Source organism: Crocuta crocuta, unplaced genomic scaffold (genome assembly GCF_008692635.1).
Source record: "Crocuta crocuta isolate KB4526 unplaced genomic scaffold, BGI_CrCroc_1.0 scaffold170, whole genome shotgun sequence".
In the NCBI taxonomy this organism is placed as follows: Eukaryota; Metazoa; Chordata; class Mammalia; order Carnivora; family Hyaenidae; genus Crocuta; species Crocuta crocuta.
In genome coordinates this window covers 3607468-3635289 of record NW_027527853.1, presented here as the reverse complement: position 1 = coordinate 3635289, position 27822 = coordinate 3607468, and the positions used below count along the sequence as shown (strand labels likewise).

The 27822-nt window shown below is 40.1% G+C and overlaps 2 protein-coding genes across 6 annotated transcripts in view; one reads left to right on the top strand and one right to left on the bottom strand.

Annotated features, from left to right (window-relative positions):
* The window catches only part of ENTPD1 (ectonucleoside triphosphate diphosphohydrolase 1), a 29636-nt gene extending 19054 nt beyond the window's left edge, over positions 1-10582 (top strand). The window contains exons 5-9 of one of the 5 annotated variants that reach the window (XR_013338876.1): positions 900-1016; positions 5723-5860; positions 7912-8324; positions 9067-9095; positions 10507-10582. Coding sequence is in view for 1 of the 5 variants with exons in the window: in XM_077779457.1 (XP_077635583.1) it covers positions 900-1016; positions 5723-5860; positions 7912-8118 (462 nt within the window). In the remaining 4 variants the exon portion in view is untranslated. Of the gene's footprint in view, positions 1-899; positions 1017-5722; positions 5861-7911 lie in introns of all 5 variants that reach the window. The other 4 variants (XR_013338874.1, XR_013338872.1, XR_013338871.1 and 1 more) reach the window with 4 other exon arrangements.
* On the bottom strand, positions 8333-26678 carry LOC144244980 (uncharacterized). Its single transcript, XM_077780363.1, has 6 exons — positions 26614-26678; positions 26351-26566; positions 21152-21227; positions 17154-17285; positions 12443-12545; positions 8333-8408 (listed from the first exon to the last, which is right to left on the bottom strand). The coding sequence occupies exons 1-4, from the start codon at positions 26676-26678 to the stop codon at positions 17256-17258; spliced, it is 387 nt and encodes a 128-aa protein (XP_077636489.1). The 3' UTR covers positions 8333-8408; positions 12443-12545; positions 17154-17255.
* Between the last annotated feature and the right edge of the window lie 1144 nt (positions 26679-27822).

The following is a 27822-nucleotide window of genomic DNA, read 5'->3' as shown; positions in this document are numbered from 1 at the left end:
TATTTTTAACACAAGTTATCTCTAAGTGGTAGAATTTGGGGTCATTTTAATTGAATAATTTCCTTTTTACTCATTTGTACTTTTTCTTTATAGTTCTCATATATGATAATGATTTTAAAAACATTTTGGTTGTACTTAGTTCATGATAGACCTCAATAAGTATTTGTTAAACAAAGATGGACTATTTAAGCAAAGCAGAAAAAAATAAAGAAAAATAAAAAAGAAAGCAGTACCTATACATTATAGAAATAGGCCAACAAAGCAGAAATTGAAAGGAAAAAACATCTTATAATCGCCATTTAGAAATAACTCTTAATATCTTTGTATAGAAGATCCCAGTTTTTATTTATTAAACACTCATATATAATGCACAATTTATTTATCTATTTGTTTATTTTGAGAAAGAGAGAGAGAGAGAGAGAGGAGAGAGAAAGAGCGTGCATGTAAATGGGGGAAGGTTGGGAAGAGAGGGAGAGAGAATCCCAAGCAGGCTCTGCACTGTCAGCGCAGAGCCCGATGTGGGGCTAGAACTCTTGAGTGGTGAGATCATGACCTGAGCTGAAACCATCTAACTAAGTGCCCAATACATAGTTTATGAAGATGGGATTTTTTAAACCTGTTCCTCTCTCTTTTCTTCTACCCCTTCGTCTTCTTTCTCCCTGACTCTTTCATTAAAATTATAGAGAAAATTAGTTACCTGGTAGCTCAGAAATGCATGTCAGCAGCAAAGTGATACTTCTTTCAGGACAGAAACAGCTTTGGGGACAGGAATATCACTTGGTTAGTTAGTTTACTCAACAGAGATTTCCAGGCACCTTCACTAAGGGCTCAGCCTTCTGGAGAGTGAGTCAGCATCCCCCTGCATTGGACACAGTACAAAACTGCGTTTTCTCTTGCAGGCATTTTCAGCTTATTACTATGTGATGGAGTTTTTAAACTTTACATCAGAGGAAATCCCCACTCAGGAAAAGGTGATTGACACTATGGAAAAGTTCTGCTCTCAACCTTGGAAAGAGGTAAGTGACTAAAGAGTAGCTTTCAGTATTGCCCTGTGCCCTTGATGTCACAGAGGATGTGAGTCTGTTCTTTAAGTCCTGCTAACCTGTTCAAGATCCAGCAAACATGTTAGAGAAGCCCAGAGGGTGCACTTAGTTAGGAGAGAGTACATCACCATTTCTTAATAACTGGGCACACAATGGCTTAAACAAACATGGTCTTACTTTTCTCACCAGATGCCAAGTCTGGCAGTTGGCAGCTGCTGGTATGGGGTCAGCAGTTGACTATATCTAAGCCATTACTTCTTCAATTCTGTTTTTTTAAGCTTATTTATTTATTTATTTTGAGAGAGAGAGCATGAGCAGGATAGGGGTAGAGAGAAGGGGAGAGAGAGAACCCCAAGCAGTCTCCACACTTCAAGTGCAGAGCCTGACATGGGGCTCAAACCCATGAACTGTGAGATCATGACCTGACCCAAGATCAAGAGTAGGACACAACCAATAAGCCACCAGGTGCCCCTTCAATTCTGTTGTTATGCCTATTTTCTCTGACATAAGATGTAGCTTCAGAGATTACAGTTATGTTCAAGGTCAGAAGAAAGGTAGAGCCAGATACATCTGTTCCATTTTATAAGAAAGTATACCTTATCCCAGAAGCTTCTTTAGTAGTCTTTCTGTTACTCGTTGGCCAGGACTGGCTGGGAAGGCAGGGCGCAGGATATTCGGACTGGCTTAGAGCCTTAGGTTCAGAGTGAACTACTCCTAGACTGGGCACGTTGTTGCACATTCCCTTCCCCAACCCCCAAATCCGAGTCGTATGAGCATGGAAGACAGGCAATTCACAGAATCTGCTATAAATGCCATTATGTTAAGATCCTTTCTCCACTGCCCAGGTGCAAGGTATCTCCTCCTTATTCAAAAATTTGAAGCAGAAATGGTTTCTTGTCTGAGGCCCTGAATCATTCAAGATCTAGTACTACCCGGTGAAAGTTTCCAGGAAGGAGAGAGGTATGGAGTCTACTCCAATAAAAAAAGATAGATCATTTAGGGATAGTTCAAAACAGTAGCTGTTTTAAGTTGACAGGGTTGCAAATGTGAATGGTGCTTTCATTTTGATGAGGTTGTAATTAATTAAAAATGGATGCTCTTCACTGGGTGTTGTATAGAAACCAATTTGACAATAAATTATATTTTAAAAAACCCAAATCTAAAAATATAAATAAAAAAAAAAATAAAAATGGATGCTTTTCTTCTTGGCACTGACAAAAAGGAAGGAAGGTTGTGCAAGAGCCTGGAGGGTCGGACTTCTCCCTCATATTCTGTCTGAGTTAGAACAGGAAGGAAGGGTATTCAGAGCTTTCTGAAAGAGCCCCTCAAAATACCCTAGCACTTTACAGCTTACAAAACACTCAGGGAAGGCTTTTTTCAGCTGGTAGAGATCTATGGAGAAAGAATGAGCATTTTGGAGTTGAGGCAACTTGAGACAGTCCCAACATATGACTGAAGGAGGTAGATTTAAGCTGCTTTTCAGAAAAAAAAATTACTTCTTGTTCAGAGTGGAAGCTCTATAAGATGTTCTCTCCTTCTGTTTATTTCATCAGGTTACATTAGGTGGCATTGCCTGTATGCAGACCTGTAGGTCTGCTCAGGTCAGCCACATGAGGAGTTGCTTAGAGGCCCGCCCTGGAAATAAACTCAGAAAGGCTTGCACCTAGGAGAAGTTCTGAATCATTTGGCAGGGGGCAGGGATAGTTGCAAAGTGAGAACCAGACTCTCACCCAGAGCCTTGATGTTGAGGTGGGTTTTATGTCCAAGGGGTTCATTTTTCCCAACTGCATTGTCTGTCCATATGGAATGCGTAGGTTTCAAGTATGCTTTTTAAGGGCAACTCTTTTCCTCCTGCTCCTATGTGACTTGAGTTTGAGAATATCCCTTCTAGACACCTTTGGCCAAGAGATAACTGACAGATGTTAAGCCTATGTTATGTGCTGAGAGTAAGCTAGATGCTCTGTACATATATCGTGCTGTTTGTCCCTGCTTTGGCAGGGGAACCGAAACACAAACGACACCAATTGATGTCCTCCAAATCCTTGGGGGTGCCCCCAATTGGACTGCTGAGGAGGAGAAGCTAGGAAGGTGAAAGGGGCACTTCATGCTTGTCTTCTGGTAGGTTAATTAGAGGGCTGGTAACCCTCTAATTTTGACAAGCAGAACATAATCATTCTTCTACTCTGAAAATTTGCTCATTTAAGATCTTGGTCAGCCTACAAGAACAATGCTGTAAGATTCCGTGTATACTACTAACTAGGATTTCTCCATGCTCTGGGTCCTGACATTCAATTCAACCTCATGGACTTTTAGCCTTTCTAGGGAAGTGCATCCCATTCTTGAAGACTTGCCATGTCCCTTCATATGGGGGATGGTAAGGGGAAATGGGCAAGGAGGAGAGAGGCTGGTGCTGTTTCACTGCCCTGGGAATAGAAAGGAGAGGAGTGAGAGGCAGAGAGAGGAGAAGGGAGAGAAAGGCAAACCATCCTCCCGTTTCAAAACCAAATGGTGTTGAGTCCACAAGCATTAACATGATCAGTTCTAGACTGATGAACCAAGTAGATGTCTTAGGCTTCCACATTTTTTGGCTATCATAATTAATTCTCAGCAGATTAGACTGCATGGCCAAGATACATCTTTCCAGAAGGAGGAGGGGATAGGAATATTGTAGAGTTCAGGGAAATTAGACCAAAATGGTATTTCCCCAAGGGATAGGCCAGCTTTTAAAGCCCTATGAGTTGCAGCAGTTTCAAGTCTGGCCCAAGTAGATTCTTGGAATTCCATAGTGGTTTTTTGTTGGATGGATCTGCCGAGAATACATCAAATGGGAGAAGAAATCTTTCCACAAAGGAAAAACATAGTGCAGTTACTGCCAGAGGGGGGCAGGGACCTGAATAGTCACTGATGTTACACCAAGGTCTCAGGAGAATGTCACATACTGAGGAGTTGATCAAAGAGTAATTTCTGGGACTGTGATAAAAAAGCAAATACCAAGTTGGGTCATTCAGAGAATTCCATCAGAGCAGGCCAAGGCAGGCTAGGTATGGATTTAGCCTTCCAGAGGCTGGAGGCTGGCAGAAACCAAGTGAGAAACAGACCCCAGCTTGCAGTTATGGGGGGGTGGTGGTTAGAGATGGGGTGTTCCTTGGGAAGAGAGAGAAATCTGGACAAAAGGGGGGAGTGGGCAGGCAACCAGGAAGTCCTCCACAGAAAACATCTGGAATGATTCCTAGTACTTGATATATACTTAACAAATGTTTGTTCTCTCTCTGCTCCGGATGTCCAGAAGGGAATGACTGTTTCAAGGGCTGAGGAATAGGGCAGCAGACAGAACTCTGGGCTGATCTAGAGATATTCTGGCCTGTTCTCTAACTGAGGGCCAAAGAGGAGCAGAGCAAATTGTGGGCATCTGGGCATATATTTACAACAGGAAGACAGGTAAGGGTGAGGGTCAGCAGGCAGCCCTTTATTTTGGAGTAGAGTAAGCAAACACATGGAGGACTCAAGAAGACCCCTTTGCATGACTCTCATGCAGAAAAACAGGTCACGTAACAGCTGAAGAAAGGTAAGATGTTGCACTTTTAGCAATCCTGAGCAAAATGCTTTCTAAACTGTGTTCTAGAGCTGTGTTTCTCAAACTTTGCTGTGCATATGATCACTTGTGGATAATATTAAAAAGCATATTCTGGGGGCGTCTGGGTGGCTCAGTCAGTTAAGCATCCAACTTCAGCTCAGGTCAAGATCTCACAGTTCGTGGGTTCGAGCCCCACGTTGGGCTCTGTGCTGACAGCTCTGAGCCTGGAGCCTGCTTTGGATTCTGTGTCTCCCTCTCTCTCTGCCCCTCCCCCACCTAGGGTCTGTCTCTCTCAAAAATAATAAAAATTTTTTAGAAAATTTTAAAAAAGCATGTTCTGCATTGGTAGTTCTGGGGTAAGGACTAACTAGCTCCTGGGGGATAATGCTGCTAATCCATGTACAAAACTGGATGGTAAAGCTTTTTATGACACTCTTTCCTTAAGATGCCTCACATGCACTAGTTCCTTCAGAGACTCTCAATTCAGACTCTGGTCAAGAGCATATAGAAAAGTCTGATTAGGGGCACCTCGTTTGTTTAGTTGGTTAAGCATCCAACTTTAGCTCAGGTCATGATCTCATGGTTCATGAATTTGAGCTCTACATCCACAGTATGGAGCCTGCCTGGGATTCTCTCCCCCATCCCACCCTCGCCCTTCTTCCTCTCTCTCTCTCTCTCTCTCAAGATAAATAAACTTTAAAAAAGTCTGATTAAACAAAGACTGATGGATTTTTTTTCATACAAGATTTTTTAGTTTTAATATGCTGTTGAAACTCAAGTTTCAGAAAGGATGAAAAGATATGCTGAAAAAAGAACCTACTTATTTCTGAGCCTACTTGATCATGGAAACCACTTTTTTCCTGGAGCACTTATTACTATCTCATAGAATTCAGTGGAGGAAAAGTGTCTCCAACAGACCCTAGCCTGTAAGCCCCTGCATCCCCTGAAGGAGTGCAGTCCCCTCCTAAGGCTCTCTGGAGAGGCTAGCGCTCAGGCCTGGGGGAGCTGGGCCTTTTTCTTCTCTTGCTCAGCTTTACTGGTGAAAAGAGGGCCGTGAAGAGGTGCCTGTTGTACACATGTGATATTTCCTTCACTTCACTTCCAGCTGAAGACATATTTTGGTGACGTGAAGGAGAAGTACTTGAGTGAATATTGCTTTTCTGGAGCCTACATCCTCTCTCTCCTTCTGAATGGCTATCATTTCACAGCTGATTCCTGGAAGAATATTCATTTCATGGGCAAGGTAATTTGGGTACTTGTTGGTTTGTGGGGAGATTGAGTGACTGAGGCAGCTCTGGGCTTGCAAGAGGTAGAGTCAGCCTATTAAGTTTGGCCTGATATCCTGTTCTACCATTTCACCTCTAACCCAAGTTGACATTTTATATCAAGCCCTGTTGAGGATATCCTATCTGAGGACAGCTACCTGCATTCTCAGCCTCTCCTTTCTGCTCAAATAACAGTGACTAATTCCTTACAAAACAATGAGATATTAAAGTAATATAACAGAATTTCAGTAGCCTCATTGATTCTGTTTGCAAGGCCATCATCCCGAATGATTATCCTGAATCATCCCAAATGATTATCATGGCTTCTCATCAGGGCTCATCATGGTTGACTAAACTGAAAGCTTAGTGTAAAGAAGGCGACGAGTAACCCTGAATGGGGGGTCTTTGTTTAGAAGTCAAGTTAGCCTGAGCCTTACAGAAGCAGCCTCACTGCTGTGCTTTACCATAGTGCCACCTACAGGCATCCAGGCATAGAGAAACATTTACGTTGACGGGCAACTCCTGTTTGCAAAAATCAAGAGCAGTGCTCCTCTACCTTTTCAACCCATACCCACTAATGGCAAAAAACAATACTCCCTTTATTAAATACGGTGATTTCAAGCACAGCAAAACACTGAAGCAGAAGACTACAGCAACCTTAAGAATACTGTTTTCACTATTCTCTTGTCAATGTTGACCTTGTTAACTCAAATGCAAATCTTTTCCTTGTTTTAATATCCTAGTTTTTTCTTTCATTTTGTCACAGTTTATTTTGTCTGTCTGAAGGATGTGTTTATGCCAAATTTATGAATTATTTCTATTCTCTGAACTTTGGTGAATGAGCTAGGATTTCTAAACCCTAAGTGGTAGCTCCTCTAACTTTGGATTCTTCCTTGATCTTGCCCCCACTCCGCCTCCATGAAGGGAAGTCAGCTAATAAGGTTCCTGCCCCCCCACCCCAAGAAGTGTGCCTTTTACAAATTATTAATTCTCAGTACTGGTAAAGGTTTAGGGGAGAGGAACATTTCCAGATGGAAACTGGTTGGAATGTAAATTGGCACAACCTTTGGGGAGACTTTTGGCAATATGTGCTAAAAGCCTTGAAATATGCACATCACTTTATCTAATTACTCCATTTCTAGGATTTATAAATAATTGGATAAAGTGGGTAAAAATATACATATAAGGCAGTTCATGCCAGTGATGATTCCTTGAGACACGAGATGATGTTTACATGGTACTGTTAAGTGAATAATTCTATATACAACTTAATTCCATGTTGTTTAAAAAAAATATGCACAGAGAAGTCTGGGAAGCCACAGCACAAAAAAGTAATAGCACCAAATTCTGAGTGGTCAAATAGAAGTAGTTTTAATTTTCTTTTTTAGGATTTTCTGTACATCCTCATTTTTCCACCATGACCATGCACAACTCATGTAATAAAAACATTTTCAAAATTATTTATTCATAGACTATCTATATCCCAGTATATTTTGAGGTGACTGGAAAATATTCCAAGATGGCAGGCCCAGGGCATGTTTTATCTTTAATAAGAATCCTTTCTCATGCATGTGTACAGTCTTCCAACTCCCCACTGTAACATGGACTTGCTGGGATTATTCCCTAGTCTTTCCTCTTGAATCATAAAGATGTCCTGGTTACATATGGATGAAGTTCCTGGGCCTGACATAGAAGTAAAAGACCAGAAATAGTCTTCTTTCTCTTATCCTTTGACCAGAGAACTTTGTAAGTTCTTCTTGGCAGAAGCAGGAGAATTGAGCAGTTATTCACCAAATTCCCTTCTGACTTTCAGGAATATAGCATTGAGGCTCCCCAACTCCCTTTAATCACTTGCTCTGGCTCCACTTTCCCCACAACCATATTCCCAGCTTAGAATGTAAACATGATCCATTTAGAGAACTGGATGTGGCGCTCTCTACCTGCTGTTGCTCAGTGTTTTGGATGGGATTGTGTGAAAGCTCATTGAACCTTGGGGCCAGAAACAACAGCCTTTCCCCCCTGTTTGCAGATCCACAGTAGCAGTGTCGGATGGACTCTGGGCTACATGCTGAACCTGACCAACATGATCCCTGCTGAGCAGCCGTTGTCCACACCTCTCTCCCACTCCACATATGTCTTCCTCATGGTTCTCTTCTCCCTGATCCTGGTTGCAGTGGCCATCATAGGCTTGTTTATCTTTCACAAGCCTTCATATTTCTGGAAAGACATGGTATAGCAGGAGCAGCTGCAATCTGCTGGCTGGAGTGAGAAAAAAACTTGTCCAGGGAGAAGTTTCCTCCACAGTGGTGTACAAGGTCATCCTTGCTCATCAAGGCCAGTCTTGACCAGCATGAAGCTTCCCTGGCTTTTGCAGCAGCCTTTCCATGGGAGGTATTCACCACCACCTGCCTCAAGGACTACCCGGCAGACTTCGTCTCTTTTGTGAGTCCTTCCCATCTCCCCTTTTCTCTTTTATACTCTGTGCTTGTGTAGGTCTTCAAGGCCTGCTGCCTTTCATGATCTTTGCTTTACAAAAAAAAAAAAAAACAAAACAATCCTGACGTTGTCTGGAAGAACTGAGGGTCCTGATTCCTGCACTGGGAGGCTGTGCTGGCTAAAAGAAGAATCTCAGGAACCGGTTCAGCTGTACTCATGAAGTACAACTCCTGTTGACCATTTATTAAGAACACCATATACTGCCTCTGGAAAGGGCAAACACACATCTCATTCCCAGCCTGCTGTTCACACAGGAGAATTTCCTAGACCAGACAAATATGTGCTAGGGCCAAAGAGTCTCACAAGGGAATTTATGTGCTTATGTAGTTAATACTTGAGCCAATCCAAAACGGGGATGTGGATGAGTTATATATTCCTTGGTGATGCCAAAATGCTAGAGAATGGGACCTCCAGATCTGAGATTTTTTTAAAAAGCTGATGTGACATATAGGCACTCAGATATCAGGACATGCTCCATAATAGGTATACATGTCAGGAAGAAAATTCAATTACAGTGAAGAGTCTGGAAAATGCATCCTTCGATGTCTCTATTGGGCTTTTATTTTTATTGTAGTAAAAATACATATAATAGAGTTCACCATTTTAATATGTATGATTCCATTGCATTTAGCATATACAAGTGTTGTGCAACCATTGCCACTAATTCCAGAATATTTTCCCCACCCAGAAATTAGCTGGAGACAAGACCATCCCTAGGTAGGTTCAAACCATCAACCTTCTATTTAATAGCCAAATATGCTAATCAATTGCACCATAAGATATCCATTGAGTTTTAAAGCCATGCCATGTTTTACTGTCACAGGGTTTAACATGCCTTTTCACTGCCATGGCATTTACTCATCAAAGTGTGCCAGGAACCAGATCTGCAAGTGTTGTTGCCACTCCTGTCACACAAGAATGGGTTCTCTTTCCTTATTCCATAGACTATTTTGTGGGAGAAGCAGCAGCTATGGACCTTGTCACAGAAACATGGAAAGGCCCTGTACCTTCTTCCTTTAATGGCTGCTATAAGAGTTACCTGTTGAGGAGCATGGAGTGGTGATGTGTTACTCTGAAGTTGTCCCAAACTCCCATCTCTAGATCTGGGGACAACTGTTGAGTGGATGCAGGGTGGAGGTGGGGGTGGGGGAGGAAAAGCTTTCCCACAAACTGGAAGCCAAATGCCCTTATATCTCTTGAATAACCAAGTCATTTTTTTTTTTTTAACAACATCCAGGTGAATACAAGCTTAATGAAGCTGAGGACAGGAACTTTCTCTTTTCTGCTACTCAAAATTGAACTTGTTGTACTTTGATTAGTAATGAGAAGCCAAGTTTGGGCATGCTGAAACTCTTTCTATTAGTGGTAGTGGTGTTGTCACAGCTAGTATTTATGGAGCATTTGTTGTGTCCCATATTCTGTGCTCCCATGCATTAAGTCCATTTTCTTATTCAATCCCTAAAATAATCTGAGGAGAGCCACTACCACTCCCATTTCACAGAAACAGAGACTGAGGCTCAGAGACGATAAGTCACTTGCCCAAGTGGCTGACCTAAAGCCTGCAATTCACTTAACCCTTATTTTCTCTCCCAAATATACTAGATAGTCTCCTTATAACTTCTAAGCACACACTGAACTCTATGAATACAGGGATCACAGGCATGGTAGAAAGGGAAGTAGACAGATGACCTGTTCCCTGATGGACTTGTGATTTAATAACTGGTTTAAGTCCACAAAGGCTGTCATGGCAACACCAATACTCTGTTCACATACTTTGCATGGTGATATACGTGGCATATGATGCTAATCAAGGATTCCCCATATTCCTGGCTTCTTAATTATAATGCTTGCCCACTGCATAGCAGTTCTGCATCAAATAAATAGTAGTTGATGATACTGATGAAAATAAAAAGTCATATAAATAGAGCCAACAGCAGCTCCTTTCTTCCTTATGTCTACAACACAAAGCCCTGTCATGCACATTCTCTATTCTGATTCTTAAAAAACCCCATGAGGGTGTAAGTACCATTTCCATTTTATAAATGAGGGTCATACAAACTAGTAGATGGTAGAGTGGATATTCAAATTCATATCTTCTGTCTCAAGTTTATTGCTTTCTCTTTTCTAGAAACACTGTCCCTCAGCAAGTTGGAATTATAATCCACAAGTTTCCTTCAATAAACATGGAAATCTTTTCTTTTCCATTTCTGTCTTATGGCCTGGGTCCAAAACAAATGCATTAAGGTATCTGGGAGCCAAATTCCACTTGTTTTAAGTCTCAAATCATGGAGATGATCAGCAGGCACAACCTAGTCTCATTTCTGTTGGAGGGAAAGATGGTTTTGTGACAGATTCAGGAATCTGCTTTGGGTCATTCTGTATGAATAAGCCTAAATAAAATGGGTCACTGTCAACTGATTTTAATACCGAATTGGCCACGAATTATAAATGATTACCATTCCTTCCTGGCCATCCACCTAAACTTAGTTTCTCCATTCCTTTAAAAGGTGGGAAACTTTTTTCTATGGACCACATCAGAAATGATTACTTCTGTAGACAAAAGAATGAAGTGTGTGTGTCTGTGCGAGAGAGAAAGAGAGCGAAAGAGAGGAAATTTTCACCTTATCTGATTCTTAAATTAATAATAAATATAAAATGCAATATAAATAAAAGTTTTTAAAACTATACCTCATTTTGATGTTGTATTGGTCAAAATCTCTGCAAGGAAGAGATTGTGCAGAGTAGGGAACTAAGAAGAGTTTAAGAAAGTGACTGTATCCAAGGTATTATCATTTCAACATGTAGTTAACGGAGGACCAAGGGGGAAACAGTGGGGGAGAGGGAGAGAGGCAAACCATGAGAGACTCTTGAATACTGAGAACAAACTGAGGACTGATGGATGTGGGGGGAAAGGGGGGATGGGCATGGAGGAGGGCACTTGTGGGGATGAGTACTGGGTGTTATATGGAAACCAACTTGAAAATAAACTATTTGTAAAAAAATATATATCAATTATTAACATTTGTTTTTTTCATATTGAAGCCTGTTGTGTGTACTCAGCAGTTATAGCACATCTGAATCAGGACTAGCTAAGTTTCAAGTGATGAACAGCCATGTACGACTAGTCACTACTCCACTGGACAGCACACTTCTAAAAATATGTTCAAAGCTAAAAAGGGGTGCCTGAGTGGCTCAGTCCATTAAACGTCCAACTTCAGCTCAGGTCATGATCTCATGGTTCATGAGCTCGAGCCCCACGTCGGACTCTGTGCTGGCAGCTAGCTCAGAGCCTGGAACCTGTCTTCAGATTCTGTCTCTCCCTCTCTCTGACCCTCCCCTGCTCGCGCTCTCTCTCTGACTCTCAAAAATAAATAAAAAACATTAAAAAAATTTTTTTAAAAAGCTAAAAAAAACACAGGCAATAATCTTTTGTCTTTGTATTGAGGGGGGATTTAAAAACAGCTATAGATACTATAACATCTTGCTATTATTTATTATATATGAAATGAAAACATTATTCTTAAACCTTATTCTTTAAGATCTCAGCTCAGAATTTCACTTTATTCCTCAGGTCTTGCTGCCTTTTTTGGGAAGGCAGAGCCTATTGTTCAGGCCAAGATGCATGATGAAAGACCTTCAGAAAATTTAATCTGGATTCAATTATTATAGGATATCTTCCTATATAAAGAGAGATATATATCCTATATATATCCTATAATATCTTTTTATAGAAAGATAATTTTGATGATTATATCCTATAATCAGATTGTAAATTTGAATATTAAAGGTTAGCTTAATAGCTCACAAAAATTATCATATTATTATATTAAAATTACTATTAAAATATATTCTTATTTATTGTCAGCTTGAAAGATGAACTGAATTTCACCCAGATTGGCCTGGTCCCTCTCTGATTCAGATTCTAATAGTTGCTATCTTGTTAGAACAGGACAGTTGCTTATAGTTAGTTGTGTTCACTAACCATGATTCATTTCAGTTTGTGTGAGTTTTATCTTTTAAATAAAAGGTTGTTTTAAAACAACCTTAAAGTTTCCCTGGCTTACCACAGTAAATGCTGATTCTCATGTCCGTGGGTCTGCATGTCAGCTGGGCAGCTCTCCTCCAGCAGTTAGATCTGGGTCAGGTCTGTTCCATGTATCTTGTATTCTGTTATGAAAAATGAATGGCAGGGACACAAGAGAGTAAGAGGAAACATGGGAGGCTTCTCATAGCCTTGGCCAGGACAGGCCCCTCTCCCTTCCATCCACATTCTCTTGACCACAAATAAGTCATGTGACCAAGCCCAAAATGAGCAAGTCGGAGAAACACTGGGAGGAATGGCTAGGTCATATGGCAAAGGACATGGATGATGGATTCCAATACACAGAGGAGTGAAGCAGTGGGCACAATCATTGAACCCACCACAGTGTCTCCTTAACTAAAACATAAAGTGTGTTTCCTATAAATTACAGTCCACTTATCTTGACAAGGAATATTCTTTTTTAAAAATGTCATTACTTTCAAGGTGTCATCAATCTGCTACTTCTTTCCACAGCCTAAATCAGGATGCTCTAGCAGCTTGCAAATTAGCCTTATATTCCAAAATGGTAGATCTCCTAAGAGAACATGTGTCTATTTTCTTCATTTTATGTGTTTAGAACAATGTGTAGTTAACTACCCAAGTTTTTATTGTACATGAATCTAATACAACTGAATACAATTGGTTTTATCACAGGTATGATGGACTTTTTAGTAATGGGGAAAGGAGTACCTCCATGAACCTTCTCTTTAGAAAACTGTCATTTAAGACTGTACATGTGCATTTAAGACTATACCTTTTGCATTTCTCTTACTTTATTTTAAAGTTTATTTATTTATTTTGAGAGAACAAGAGAGAGCGTGGAAGGGGCAGAGAGAGGGAGAGAGAGAGAATACCAAGCAGGCTTTGCACCATCAGCATGAACCCCAATGTGGGGCTTGAGCCCACAACCCGTGAGATCATGACCTAAGCCGAACTCGGACATTCAACCAACTGAGTTATGCAGGTGCTCCTTGCATTTCTCTATTTTAAATTTAAGTCAAGGATACAGTGATGGCATCACCCTCATTGGCACTTGACGTTTTAATATCACTACTGAATGTGTGTTGAAAACAAAGCTCACCAGAGAATACGGATCAGTCGATGACAAATGAGACATAGTCACCTAAGAAACAACATCATCCCTTATAATGAAGTTCTAAGGAGAAGGGGGAGGCAATCCTTGAGAGCTAGGTAGGGAATGGTGTGACCTAAATCGAACTAGGTTTAGGTTCTCCTCCTAAACCTGCCCTGCCTGAATTGTATCATAATTTACCACCACCAACTGCCTCAAGTAAAGAGGACAAGAATCAACTTCATCAACAGCACCCGCCCACTTGGCCTTCACAACATTTTTCATTCTGATTCTCCTTTCCAATTTTATTATCACCTCAGGAAAGACCTGATACCAGGAATGGTGGTCATATCTCCAACCTATTAAAGCCACAATAGGTTTTATAAAAAGCAGGTTTTGAGTGCCTGGGTTGCTCAGTTGATGAAGCGTCTGACTCTTGGTATCAGTTCAGGTCATGATCTCATGGTACATCAGGCTCAGTGCTGACAACATGGAGCCTACATGGGTTTCTCTCTCTACCTCTCCTTCTGTCCCTTCCCCTCATCAAAATAAATACATATATATTTTTTAAAAGGAGGGTTTATCACATTGCTTCCTAACTAAAATTGCTGGTGGCTTTCCATTGCCTACAAAATAAGGTCCAACTCTTCAACAGACATTCAAGCTTTCTGATCCATGCCTATAAGCTCTCTCCAGGCTTACATCCCACTCTGTCTCTCTGACATTACCTACACTCAAGATAGTGTAGACTGCTTCTTCACCCAACACTGTTCAGGTTGTTTGCTCAATTTGGAACACCTTTGCCCCACTCTACCTTCAAAGCTCAGCTCAAATGCCTTCAGTGAAGTCTTCTTCACGTCTCCAAGTCAGAATAAACTTCTTCTTTGTGCTAGGGCAGCTCTTTACCTGGGCCTGTATTAGAACACTCAGACCATTCTATTCATTCTAGTCAAGCTCTGAGTTCAGTGTCTGAGTTAAGTTCCTCAGAGGAAGATTAAGTGACTTCTTTCTTTCTGAAAACGTGGCCTAAGGGGTATTTTAGCAGGAACTAAGGTAACAATCCTAGTGAATCTCTGTCTCCATTGCCAGGACATCTGGTCCATATGATTATTTCTGGTTCGGTATCCTTATTTTTTAATGCTTGACCTGACCTATATCTTCCTCCAGCTTTTAAGGACCAGCTCAACTCCTGATTCTTCAGTGGCGCCTCCTTAGATTCCTTCATTCATCTTTTCCTTCTTGGATCATGTATTTAGTTTCTGTATAGTCCACCACTCAGCACCTGGTCACACACATTACTTAAGTAAAATTTTAAGGATTAGAAAGCACCTTAAGTGTCATGCTTATCAAAATGTGTATGTAACTCACCTAAGAATTACTACTAATTTTTTTTTACTACTAATTTTTTAAAAGTTTTTACTTATTTTGAGAGAGAGAGAGAGCACAAGCAGGGGAGGGGCAGAGAAAGAATCCCAAGCAGACTCTGCATTGTTATTGCAGAGCCCAACATGGGAGCTCCAACTCACGAAGCACGAGATCACGACCTGAGCTGAAATCAAGAGGTGGCCACCTAACAGACTTAAGCCACCCAGATACCCCAAAATAGATATTAATTTTAATAAAAAATGATTCAGTAGGTCTGTGGTGAGGCTGAGGTTCTCCATTTCCAACAAGCTTCCTGGTAATGCCACTACTTCAGCATCCCATGGAGTTCCTTCTGCTGTCTCTCAGGTAAGTTGTCATCTTTGGCCTGAATGCCATTTGGCAAACCATCCCAGTGGGCCAGCTCAAGTGCAATTTACAAAGCTTACTCTTTCTCTTACACAGCATTCCCCAAGGGTTTCTGTTTTGGTCAGATTTCCATGCCTCAGAATTTCTGTCTGCCTTGCTATCTGTCTTTGGGGAGCAACTGTCTTGCACTCACTGAAGGCCTGGTGTGCCTCAGAGGGGCTTCTCCCAGCTCTTCTGCCCTATGTCGACACTCATAGACCAAAATCCTCTTTTCCATGCCTGCATGATATTACCTATAGTGTTTTAAAAATTTAATATCCAGACCCCAATTAATGGACCTTTAGTCATTTTTAGTCTTGCTATTACAGAATCAAGAAAGTTCATGAGAGAGTGAAGAGATGGTTTGTTGTAGGAAACAGAGAAGAGTATTGTGAGAAGGGGACCGGATTAAATTTGGCCTTGAAAAACACGGAGAGCTTAGATGAAACACATTAAAAACAACGGAGAGGGCAGAGAGAACTGAAGATTTTTAAAAATTCTTTTAGAAAGGACCAGGAATGGGCATGAACATTGCATTTAGGCACAATTAGTCAAAGAAGAATAAAAGCAACTAGCTGCTGAATGCTCAGGTAAAAGACCTGGAGAATATGAGACGCATTTTAGAAGAAAAAAATCTATACGTTTTAGCCCTTGACCTGATGTAGGATATCAGGAAGACAGGACTCAAGGGATTTGAACTTCACTGATAGGCTTAACAGTGGTGCTTTCAGGAGAAACAGGAAAGTTAAAGAGTTTGCCATTTTGTATTTTTGGGAAGGAGTGGTGTGGAAGTAAAGAAATAATGGTATGTTTGGTTACATGTATGTTGAAATATGACATGGCAGCAAGATATCCAAGACAAAATCCCACCTAATCAGGGAAGGAATGACAGATGACATCTTTGATGGCACCAATCCAACTGAATAACGAGGTTCAAGAGTTATTTTCCTCTACAACAAGGTTTTAGCAGAGCCTGGGTCCTCTCAGTTGGTTAAGTGACTGACTCCTAATTTTGGCTCAGCTCATGATCTCATGGCTCATGAGATTGAGCCCCACAATATCAGCTTGGAGCCTGCTTGAGAGTCTCTCTCTGCCCCTCCCCTGCTCGCTTGCTAGCTCTCATTTAGAAAAATGGTATTATATGATTATGTGAAGAATTAAGATTTCTAAGAGATTACACATGGGAAATTATAAAATTTATATTAAAATAACCAAGAGAATATCTCAACTCACTTTTTAAAAAAAATTTGTGGGGGGGCACCTGGGTTGCTCAGTTGATTAAAGCATCTGACTCTTGGTTTCAGCTCAGGTCATGGTCTCGTGGTTTCATGGGTTACAGCCCCAACTCAACCTCTGCATTGGCGGTGCAGGGCCTGCTTGGGATTCTCTGTCTCTCCCTCCTTCTGCCCCTCCCCAACTCATGCTGTCTCTGTCTCTGAAAATAAATAAATTTAACTTTTTAAATTAAAAAATTTTTTTTAATTTTAGAGAAAGAGAAGGAGAGAACAAGCAGGGGGAGATGGGTAGAGGGAGAGACAGAGAGAGTCTTAAGAACTGACAGGGGGCTCAATCCCACGACCCTGGCATCACAACCTGAGCCCAAATCAGGAATCAGATGCTCATCTGACTGAGCCACCCAGGCACCATCAATTCACTTTCTTTTTTTTTTTTTTCTTACAAATAGTTTATTGTCAAGTTGGTTTCCATATAACACCCAGTGCTCATCCCCACAAGCGCCCTCCTCCATGCCTCTCTCCCCCCTCCCCCCCATCAATTCACTTTCTAAATGTAGTATTTTTTAATACTTTAAGACATATATACGGTAAAAAAAAAAATACATTTGTAACTTTACCTTAACTTCATAATATCTTGTGGTGTATGTTAGATCAATAATTAATCCAAGCTCCACATTTAGTGTTTTTATTGCACTAATCAAGTCTTTTGGTGTAAACTTCTAGGTTGGGATAAGTCTCTGATTAACTGCCTAGAATGAAAATGAACAGTAAGTTTACAAAATACAGGTAAAATATGAATACTTCACATTAAAAAAAAAAGGAAGAGAAAACATAATAAGGCAAAAAGAATCTGTGAAAACCATAATAGCTTTAAGAACACTGGCAAATTAGAGCTGTGAGAAGAGCCTAATCATAGTCACATCTAGGAAATTATCCTAAGGCAATTATCAGAGATGGCTGGGGTATGGGAACAGGTATAAAAACATTTATGCACTATTATTTAAAAGAGTAAAAACACTTAGTATGAAGCATCAAAACAAATGATTACATGTAAATGCTGCAAGTTATGAAGTTATAAAGAGCTTTAGAAAAATAATCTGCCATTGTCGTCTCTTAGAAGAATTCAAAGAAACTGGGAATTCCTGGTCATTTTCTTGGAGCACAGTTCAGCTTCCTAAGACGTCCAGGGCTTCCTGGGGCCTTTAGACTGAGGGATGAAGAACCTGCACTGAAATCTAATCGACCAGGCTGCATCAGACCTCCACAGATGCATAAAACACCCCTACTGTAATTCTATAAGAGAGTCTGGAACTCTTAGAGCAGTGCTGTCTGATAGAAATAGAAGCCACCCAAGGAACTTAAAATTTTCTAATAGCCACATTCAAAAAGTGAAAAAGAGACAGCAAATTTAATTTCAACAACGTATTTATTTAAATCAATAAATCTAAAATGTTATTTCAACATGACATAATTAAAAGCTCTTCAGATTTTTACTTTTTCAAAAATTGAAATATCTGGTGTGCATCTTACACTTATAGCACCTCTCAGTCTGGATTAGGCATACTTCCAGGGCTCAACAGCCACATAGGCCAGTGGCTGCCATGCTGGATGGAACAGTGTTAGAGTGAGTTTCACATCTCCTGCAAAGAGTCACAAGGCCTATACGCACTGCTTTTGCAAGTACAACAAGGAAGCCCTAGTTAAAACTTCCTACATCAGCTAACGTTTAGTTTAGAATCTGTGGGAGGACTTTCCAAAGGGACTTACTTCTTCAGACTGTGTTCATCTTCAGAAATTTAGAAAGTGCTTCATTCAACTAAATGGGTTGAATGGATTTGATTCTAACTCAATTCTTAATCAACAAAAATCAAATTAGTTCTAGTTGACATCTTTAACTTTATACATGAGAATATTATCATCTTCATAGCAAAGCAACAACAAAAAAAGTTTAAATATGTTTGATGTCTTGTGACAGCCCTCCTTCCTGTTTGTCCCCCTAAAGTTCAAATCAGAGAGGCAGCTGTGGTCTTGTGGGAAGAACTCTCGAGAGTCATAAGAAGGGGTGTAAGTCCTAGTTCCACTATTACCTTCCTTAGGTGACCTCAGAAAAGTCATTAAAGCCCTCTGGGTCCTGNTTGGATAGCTCAGAGGCGTTACAGGCTGAGTCCCCTGAAGGATTGAGCTTGCCCAGAGTGATAACCTGAGATAATACACATCCTTTATTGCTTTCCTTCGCTTCCAGGCTTCACATCCCCCTTCCCACAGTAGTGCTTACTGGGATTACCTCCCTAATAGACCACTTGAACTCAAATCCTTGCCTCTGGGGCTGCTTTTGGGGGAATCCAAATGAAGACCTTTTATACAATTAAAGTATAAAATACAGGCAGTGTACAGTGAGAACACACATCCGTTCACACAGGGGAAGTTATGGAACACATACTACTGGCACAATAGCAAAGCCTTTTGTGAGTAAGATCAGAGGCTTAGCAAGCATCAGACCAACCTGGCTTGCACCCCAGTTCTGTGCAACTAATCACTATTAGCTATGTGATTTGGACAAGTTACTTTCCTCTCTAAACCTCAGTCTCACCATCAGCAAAGCAGTACTTACATTATAGGATTGTTGTGAGGAGTAAACGTGATAATGCAAAAAAGTTTCATAGAGGGTCCACTGTACACTGACCTACAAATAAAACAGCAGTTCAGCAGACTCTTATGTCGAACTGGAGCAGTGGGAGTCCGCACATATAATATACTGGTTAACAGGTGGGTGGATGTGACTCCTTGTCACCGAGGACTCAGAACATTTCAAGAAGGGACTATACTGCTTTGGTTCACTGGCATGTTTTCTTGTTTTATTGTTTTCTGCATCAAATTCTGTTTGAAATAAAGTATTAACCATGACTGAAAAATAATTTTGTAGTAGAGTTCTCACTGGAGCTAAGGCTTTGAAACATTAAATTACTTGTCCAACATCACAGGCTAAAATAGCAGTGAAAGTTTTAACCCAGAAATGTTCATTTTTGTCCCAGATATGAAGATTCTAAGTTTCCCTGTTTATATTAAACAGAGAAAAGTACAGAATTTTAAAAATGTTGTCAAATGTTAAATATGGATTGTGTGGAGTTAAGTCTATAGTTTTGGTCAGTGCTTGTAAACTTGCCAGCAAGAAACTGCTGTCTGTCATTGCTCTCAGTGGTGTGTGCTGATGGTATAACAGATTTGACTTTTGTATTATATGGCTAATAAGAAAAAATGCAGTTAACATAATGTACCACAAAGCTAAATACAAATAAATTTTAAAAATAAATTCAATTTGAAAAAAAAAGAAATGGACTGCCCATATGCTGCAGCATGAATGAATCTTGAAAACATGCTAAGTGAAAACAGCTAGTCACAAAGGCCACAGACTCTATGACCCCATGATATAAAATGTCTAGAAGAGGCAAATCTACAGAAAGTAAACTAGCAGTTGCCAGGGGCCAGCAGGAGGGGAAATGGGCACAGGGTTTCCTTTTGAGGGGAAGAAAATGATTTAGAATTGGTGGCAATGATTATACAACTCTATGAATGTATTAAAAACCGCTTACATATGGACTTTAAAAGGGTGAATTTTATGGTATGTGTATTATATCTCAATATGTTAAAAAAAAAAAGTAACTTAAAGACCAATGAAAGAAAAAGCTGAGTTAAATTAGGAGGCCAGCATAAAAGACTCTGAACTATGTGCTCATACGTTCCCAATGTCAGAGCAAGTAGGAGAAAGTAAAGCTGCCATGCATCTGAGGTCATATAAAACATGGCATGGGTTTCAAACATCTTCTGATTTTTCTTTTTTTAGGAAATGCTACACAAAGGATATGGCAAATAAGTAAAGGAATACTGATTATTGGAGGGAGATGCTAAAAAGTTATCCATCTTTATTTCTGGATTATTTTTAAATAGGTCAAAACATAAAACCACACATAACATTAAGATTAACGATATTTTCTCTCAAAAAAGTATTTAATCTTGTTAAATTGTTTTCAATAAAATAAACTGAACCATTAAGTAATTAACTTGGCAAGAACAAGAAATGAAGTGTGATATACACTATAACGTAGGTCAATCTTGAAAACATTATGCTAAAGAAGCCAATCACCAAGGGCAGATACATCTTTCCATCCACATGAAATGTCCAGAACAGTCACATCTATGGAGACAGAAAGGGGATTTGTTGTTGCCTGGGAAGTGGGGATGGAAGCAAGGAGAAAGAGAAGTGACTGTTACTGTGCTTGGGTTTTGGGGGGAGGGAGGGGCAATGAAAATGTTCCAAAATTGTGGTAGCAGCTGCACAACCTCCTGAATATACTAAAAGCCATGTTTATATTAAAGAGGTGAATTACACACCAATAAAGCTGTTATTTAAAAATTAACTCAAAATACTCCCTTCCACTAGAATGAGCAATTAATAATTACGTGTGTGAAAACGTTTACTGTTACTTCCATAATATCAAACATTTGCTGGAAACTTACAATTCATATATTTTGATGAAGAAAAGAATAACATTAAGTAAACATGGATCACACTAGTCCCAATTATTCTCCTTATAAAATAAGAAAATAATATACATACTCCCTTTAAAGGTACTTTAAATGCAATAAATAGTGTTCCAAGTAGAGGATATCCAATTAGCATCACAGTCCTCCACCTGCAATGAAAATAACAATTATAATAAAATATTTTAATGATTCAAGATGATAAATAAATTATTCTTTAATAAACAGGCATTAATTTGTTGGTTAGTTGTTTTCTGAGTGCTATCATGCATGAAATTTTAATTTACTGCTTCCTTCCTCAAAAACACCCCACAAAAATAATGGAAGGTTTTACGTCTGTACAGCACTTCTACAGTTAATAAGGTAGCATTTACTCCTGACATAAACTTCCAATGCCCAAAACAATATTTTGTCTTTATTTTTCTTGGTTACTAGGTAAGAGAAGGAAAATAGGTTATGAATTTTACATCACCATCACTGATTTAAATAAAGTAGTAATAGGTATTAAATGTGGGAATAATCACAGTAAAATATGAAAAGCCTACAGTGTTTTAGTAAGTAGGAAACAAAATCATTTCCTCAACATGATTATTTTGGAGGTCTTGTTTTAATTTCTGTTTAATCTTGAATTAAGAAGTAAAGTTCATTAACTTTCAACATCTTTATCTATGATGACTTTTTATGAATAACAAAGTAAAGAAATTAGTATTAAAAATAATTGTCATGTAATTATTTCCTAAGTTATTTTTTATAAATTCTAATTTTAACACATTGCTGTACCATTTCTCCTTCCCCAGTCTGGCTTTACGTGGTTTCCTTTCCTCAGTCCTCCCAATGTTCCGTGCTATTCCTTCCGCCCCTTTCCCATGTCACCCCTTCAGTCATCCTCAGCTTGTAGCTCCTGTATCAGTTCTCAGGAAACTGTCTGTCATCCATTCACCTATTCCCTTTAGACATACCTTTCACCTTCCTTCCTGGCACTTAACAGAGTTTGTAACTACACGCATGGTTATGTGATTTTTTTTTTTTTTTTTTCAAATCGTGGTTTCTCTCTTGATCATGAACTATGTGAGAGTGACCAGGTCTGTCTTTCTTCATAGTACAGTGCCTGCCATACCAGAGATGCTCCATAAACACTAAATTCATGTTGAACAAGTTTGGTTTCATAAAATCACTACTTAATGTACTAATTAGTNAAAAAAAAAAAAAACAATAAAAAATAAATTAATTTAAAAAATGTACTGATTAGTTACAATTAACAGCTGACTTCTCATTAGGAATAATTAAGGTCAGAGATCATGGGGTGACATTTCAAATGCTGAAAGAAAAATTATAGCCAACCAAGAAGTCTATATCCAGCAAAACTATCCTTCAAAAAAGGAGTGATCACTATGTTCCAGTAGTCCTCTGCTTTGCAAAAACAGAAATTTGATTTTGATAATTTATCTAGAAATGAAAAATACAGTTTCCCAAGTTTTTAAATACAATCCAAATGCCACCCAAATCCAATAACAAAGCAATGATGTTGGGTTAGGCTTTTTTCTCTTTAAAAATTAGAAAATAGAGGCACCTGGTGGCTCAGTTGGTTAAGCATCTGACTTCAGCTCAGGTCATGATCTCACAGTTCGTGGGTTCGAGCCCCATGTTGGGCTCTGTGCTGACAGCTAGCTCAGAGCCTGGAGCCTGTTTCAGATGCTGTGTCTCCCTCTCTGCTAACCCTGATTCTGTCTGACCCTCCCCTGCTCATGCTGTCTCTCTCTCAAAAATAAATAAAACATTAAACAAAAATTTTTTTTTAAAAATTAGAAAATAATTTCTATCAAAAGTAAATAAAAGGCCTCATCTCTAAATAAAAGGCCTCATTTTTACCTTTAAGTAACTCATTAACTCCTAAAGATTTTTGCTTGTGACATTTCTAGAAGATCATTTCCTTGATGGAATTCTTCATTGTGGAAAAGATGCTTTTGAATACTTACGACATTTATCCCTTCCTCAACAGCACACCTAACTCCACCATTATGAATGATATTCAATTATGACCATGATAATTCTATAAACATGTTCATCTTTGGTTTGGATGACATCCGGTTGGAACCTGTTATTTTAGCATTAACAATACAAGGAAACCATATCAAAGCAATTTTAGATCATCTGCTAATGCTGCCAACATTACCATAACATGTACTTTTTTCAATTCATTTATTTCCACAACTAATATTTCTACAATGAAATGATGGTATCTAAGTAAACCAGTGCTTCATTTAAATTCCCAACATTTGCTTCTGGAATGCAATACTTTTGGGTTTCTGGTTTTCAGACAGATAAAATTTTATTAAGCTCCTAAAGAAGGTAGAAATCTTTAGTGTACACTACAGAAANATAATATATATAAAATTATATATGTATTTAAGAACATATATTTTTTAATAAACTTTTACCTTCTTCTCTAGATCTCATTACATTCCTATCATTAAATAAGCACAAATTTGTCCCCATTCTCCAGAAAAGGAAACTAAAACTAATTATTATAGAATTATTTACCCAAAGTTATACACATCACTAGTTGGAGAGATAAGATGGGATAGACTCCAAAGTACTCCCTCTACAGTGGTTTCCAACCTTCTAAAGTTTAACATAAAAATGAAAAAATTTTCTTAAGCCTTCTATATGGTAAGAGCAGCCATACTTTTAAAAAAATGTTTTTTAATGTTTATTTATTTATTTATTTTTTATTTATTTATTTTTATTTCTAGGAGAGAGAGAGAGAGACAGTGTGAGCAGGGGAGGGTCAGAGAGAGAGGGAGTCACAGACTGAAACAGGCTCCAGGCTCTGAGCTGGCAGTCAGCACAGAGCCCGACGCGGGGCTCGAACCCACGAACCGCGAGATCATGACCTAAGCGAAAGTCGGACGCTCAACCGACTAAGCCACCCAGGCAGCAGCCATACTTTTAAAAGAGGACAAGAAACCATTAAATTATTTTTCCTCAAATATTTTACCAGAATCACTAGTAATTTAATATATAAAGAGATCAATTTTCCATCTAAATATTGGGTCACTGGTAGGAAGGGATGTTTTCAAAGAGGCAGAAAACCAGTCTTAACATCAAAACTTTACCTGCCGAGTTTTGAATCCCTCTTGAAACCTGTACATTTTTAGTCTGTACCACCTCTTAGGTTAAAATGTTCTGTAAGTTTTCTATTCATTTGATAAAAGAATAGGTGGAGAAAGAGAAGGTTAATCATAGAACAGGAAGAGTAGCTGCAATGATAGAGCTGACATATTAGGAAGGGATGGATCGTGAAATTCAGTGATTAGAGCACTGGAAAGTGGTGTGAGATCAAGAGAAGAGTCAGTAGGTCGCCTTCCTTTCCTTAAACCCTCAAATCTCATTGTTAACCTTAGGTGTTGAAACAGCTATATCCATCTCTTCCTTTTTGTTCCTACCACTGTGCTCTCAACTTAACACTTAAAATCACCACTGGGTAATTGCCAATGGTCTCCCATAATGTGTCTCCTTTGTCTTTCAGATTCTTTCCCATTTATCCTTTCCCATACGTCACGGTTATAAAATCTTTCTGTAAATAATATCATTAGAGAATAAACTTCAAATCTGTTTTTAGACTCTTTCAAGGCCCTATATCATACAGCCTTATACCCTGTATATTGAATCTTACCTTTCACCACACATTCCACCTGGAAATTGTCTCAGGTCTCCTTAGGATCCCATGAATACAAAAGTGCATTCCTCTTTCTGTGTTTGTGCCTTTCCTCAGGCTCTCTGGCTATCTAAATCACAGTTTCTCATCTGGGCACTAATGACATTTGGGACTGAATAATTATTTGTTGCAGGGAGCTGTCTTGTGCATTATAGATATTTAGCAGTATCTCTGGCCTTATCCACTAAATGCCAGTAGCACCCCCGTGCCCTACGTTGTGATGACCAAATGTAACTCCAAATAACCAAATATCTCTTGAGGGACAAAATCACCCCTGGTTGAGAATCACTGATCTAAATGCAAGTCTCACTACAAGCCCTAACTCAACCCTATGAGAAACCTCCAATCAATATACCCCAGAGCCACCTTTCCCTTTTCTAAGCCTATATGAAATGTTTATTTGTTGGCCAAGGACTAATTTTTTTCAATGTTTCTTGATGACAAGTTCCACCAAAACTAAATTTCATGTAGATTATGTCTTCACAACTGAAACCATTAGGCCTGAAAATATGTTATTACCAATCATTCCAAGTGGCTTTACAATTTACAAAGCATTTTCATATTTCACCATCACATTTCACCATAATCCCAGGTGAGAGGTAGGACACTAAATACCCTGACCACCCAGGCTGTTAAGATGCTAAAACTGCAGTCCCCAAGTGAAGGGACTCTAAGCATATTTAATTGGAGCACCTTTTGAGGTTCACAATATGGAAGGTAACCACACTTTTTGACAAAATAGTCCTCCACCGCACTGCCTCACTGAACTCAATAGAACATTTTATTCTGGAAACAAGTAATATAACAAACTTAAGTTCCTTCCTTCCATTTACCCTTTTCAGCTGGAGTTACAAATTCAAATGCCAGGCAGCCTGACATACCTAGGTAAGACATGTCCCAAATAAAGAAACGATAAAATAATAAAAAATTAACTGAAACTAAGTTTCCGTGCTGCTGGGGCTAAAGGGGGATGGGAAACTGGGACTACAGAACTGGAGAGGTTTACTCTTCAGAGAGAAGACCTGCAAATCACGGACTACTGCCGTGTACAGATCTGGTTTCCTAGATCTGATTTTTCCAGAAATCTCGATTTTCATGTGAAAGTTCCTAATCTTTAAATGACAGCAACTTAAAAAAAAAAAAAACAACNAACTGAGGCATTGTGGCATGTGAGACTGGGGCTACTAATCTGAGCTATCTGAGAGACCAATACCATTTCCCTTTAAACCTGAAAATATTTAAGGCTGATTTTTTTAATCCCTCTAAACTACAAACTGTCCGGTATTAGATCTCAGATCCTACGCTGACTCCTTTTAGCCTGTTCATTAGTCAGGCCTATACACTTCATAACACTGAGGTGTAGTTATAATACATCTCAGTAAATACACGCTATAAGCGCCCCCATCCACGTCATCCGCCGCGCAAACCTGCCGGAGGCCACGGGGCGCACCTCGACTTTGGACAGGGAGCCTGTCCCCCGGGGACGCCCGCTCCTCTCGCGACTCCGGTTGTCGCTCCGGGCCCGTGCCGCCCAGGAAGCTCCCGGCGGATACTCACCCGTTGGGGATACTGTTCTTCACCATGACAAGAGAGGTTTGGGGCTCCCACGCGCCAGGACAACTCGTTCTCGGGTTTCTTCCAGAACAGACCCTCGGGCAGATGCGGCCACTGGGGCACGCACTCAGCCCGCAGGTGATCAAAGCCGGCGACTCTGCTACAAGCCAGAGCGGGAGTGATAGATTCCGACGCCTCAATTCGAGTCCCAAGCCCGGGCTGCGAGTGAACAGCAGAGCGCACTGAAGATTCCCGGAGGCGCATGCTCTGCGCTCGCCGGGGACCCCTCACGGGCCGCATCACGCATGCTCCTGGGCCGCCTTGACGTCATCCCCGAGGAGCGAGCGGGAAGCGGGCGGCTGGTGCGGTGGTCGGAGTCCTTGACGGGCGGTTGGCGGCCTCCTCAGAGTCCGCAGTAAATGGTGCGTCCTGCCTTAGCTGTTCGTACATAACAAGCGTGCACGGTCCATCCAGGTGAATGTCATACTGCCTGTTATAGCCCCCTGGACCTTCGCTGTGAGACACCCCAGTATCTTGTCTGGTTGGAGCCCTGTTCTATGGGCAAAACCAGCCCCCCCCCCANGCCCCCGTAACCAGAGACCCGCACAGGCCGTTAGGACTTGTAGTCCCCAGAGCCTGGCCGACCAGTCAGTCATGCCCTTTGGGTATTGAGAGGGTTGAGAAACACTCCCATTTTACTTTCGGGAGTAGTGCTTGTTTTGCAGCGAATCCAAGACCATGTTATTTATTGTCTACTGTGTGCTGAACATCTTGCTAGAATTGGTGGAGGACGGCTGGGTTCGTACTCCAGCTTTCGTCCTCACTTTATGGTAGGCAGAAAGATGAACTTGCAAAGTAGGGTGTAATGAAGAAAAACTGCAATTGAAGAAAAACTGCAATTGTAAGTGCTCTTTCACGGTCACAGAAGGATCAGAGCCAGAAAAAAGTTTCCGGGAAGATGTGGAGTTTGAATCAGGCTTTGAGACATGAAAAGCTCTAGATTAGAAGGAAATCGCAAAAATCAAAGGATAGATGTGGCAGGGAGTGGAGAGAAGAATGGTCAGGCTTTAGTGGAAGGTTTATGTTGGAGAGTGGTAAGCAGGGTTTAGCTGGGGAAGCAGACCAGGTGGTCTTTTAGCCTCACTTTCAGAAACGGCCTCATTTTGACTTTGTTTCCAGCTGAGACTCTAAGTACAGGCACTGAGATATATTGTCAGGTTTAAATAAAAGACAATCTCACAGGACTTACCTGAGCCCAGTTTCTGCACCTCCTATTGCTCTATGAATTAGTACATTTTTATAAATCCTGTAATTAACTTGAGAGTAGCAAAATCACGTGTGTGTGCGCGCGCTCACGCTATAAACTTTCAAAATATACCACAGTTTTTGTAATCTGTTTTGGCATTATTCAATTTTTATGTGCTGAAGTCTCAAGGGAAGTGAACCCAAATCTTTCTTGACTCATATAAGAGCAG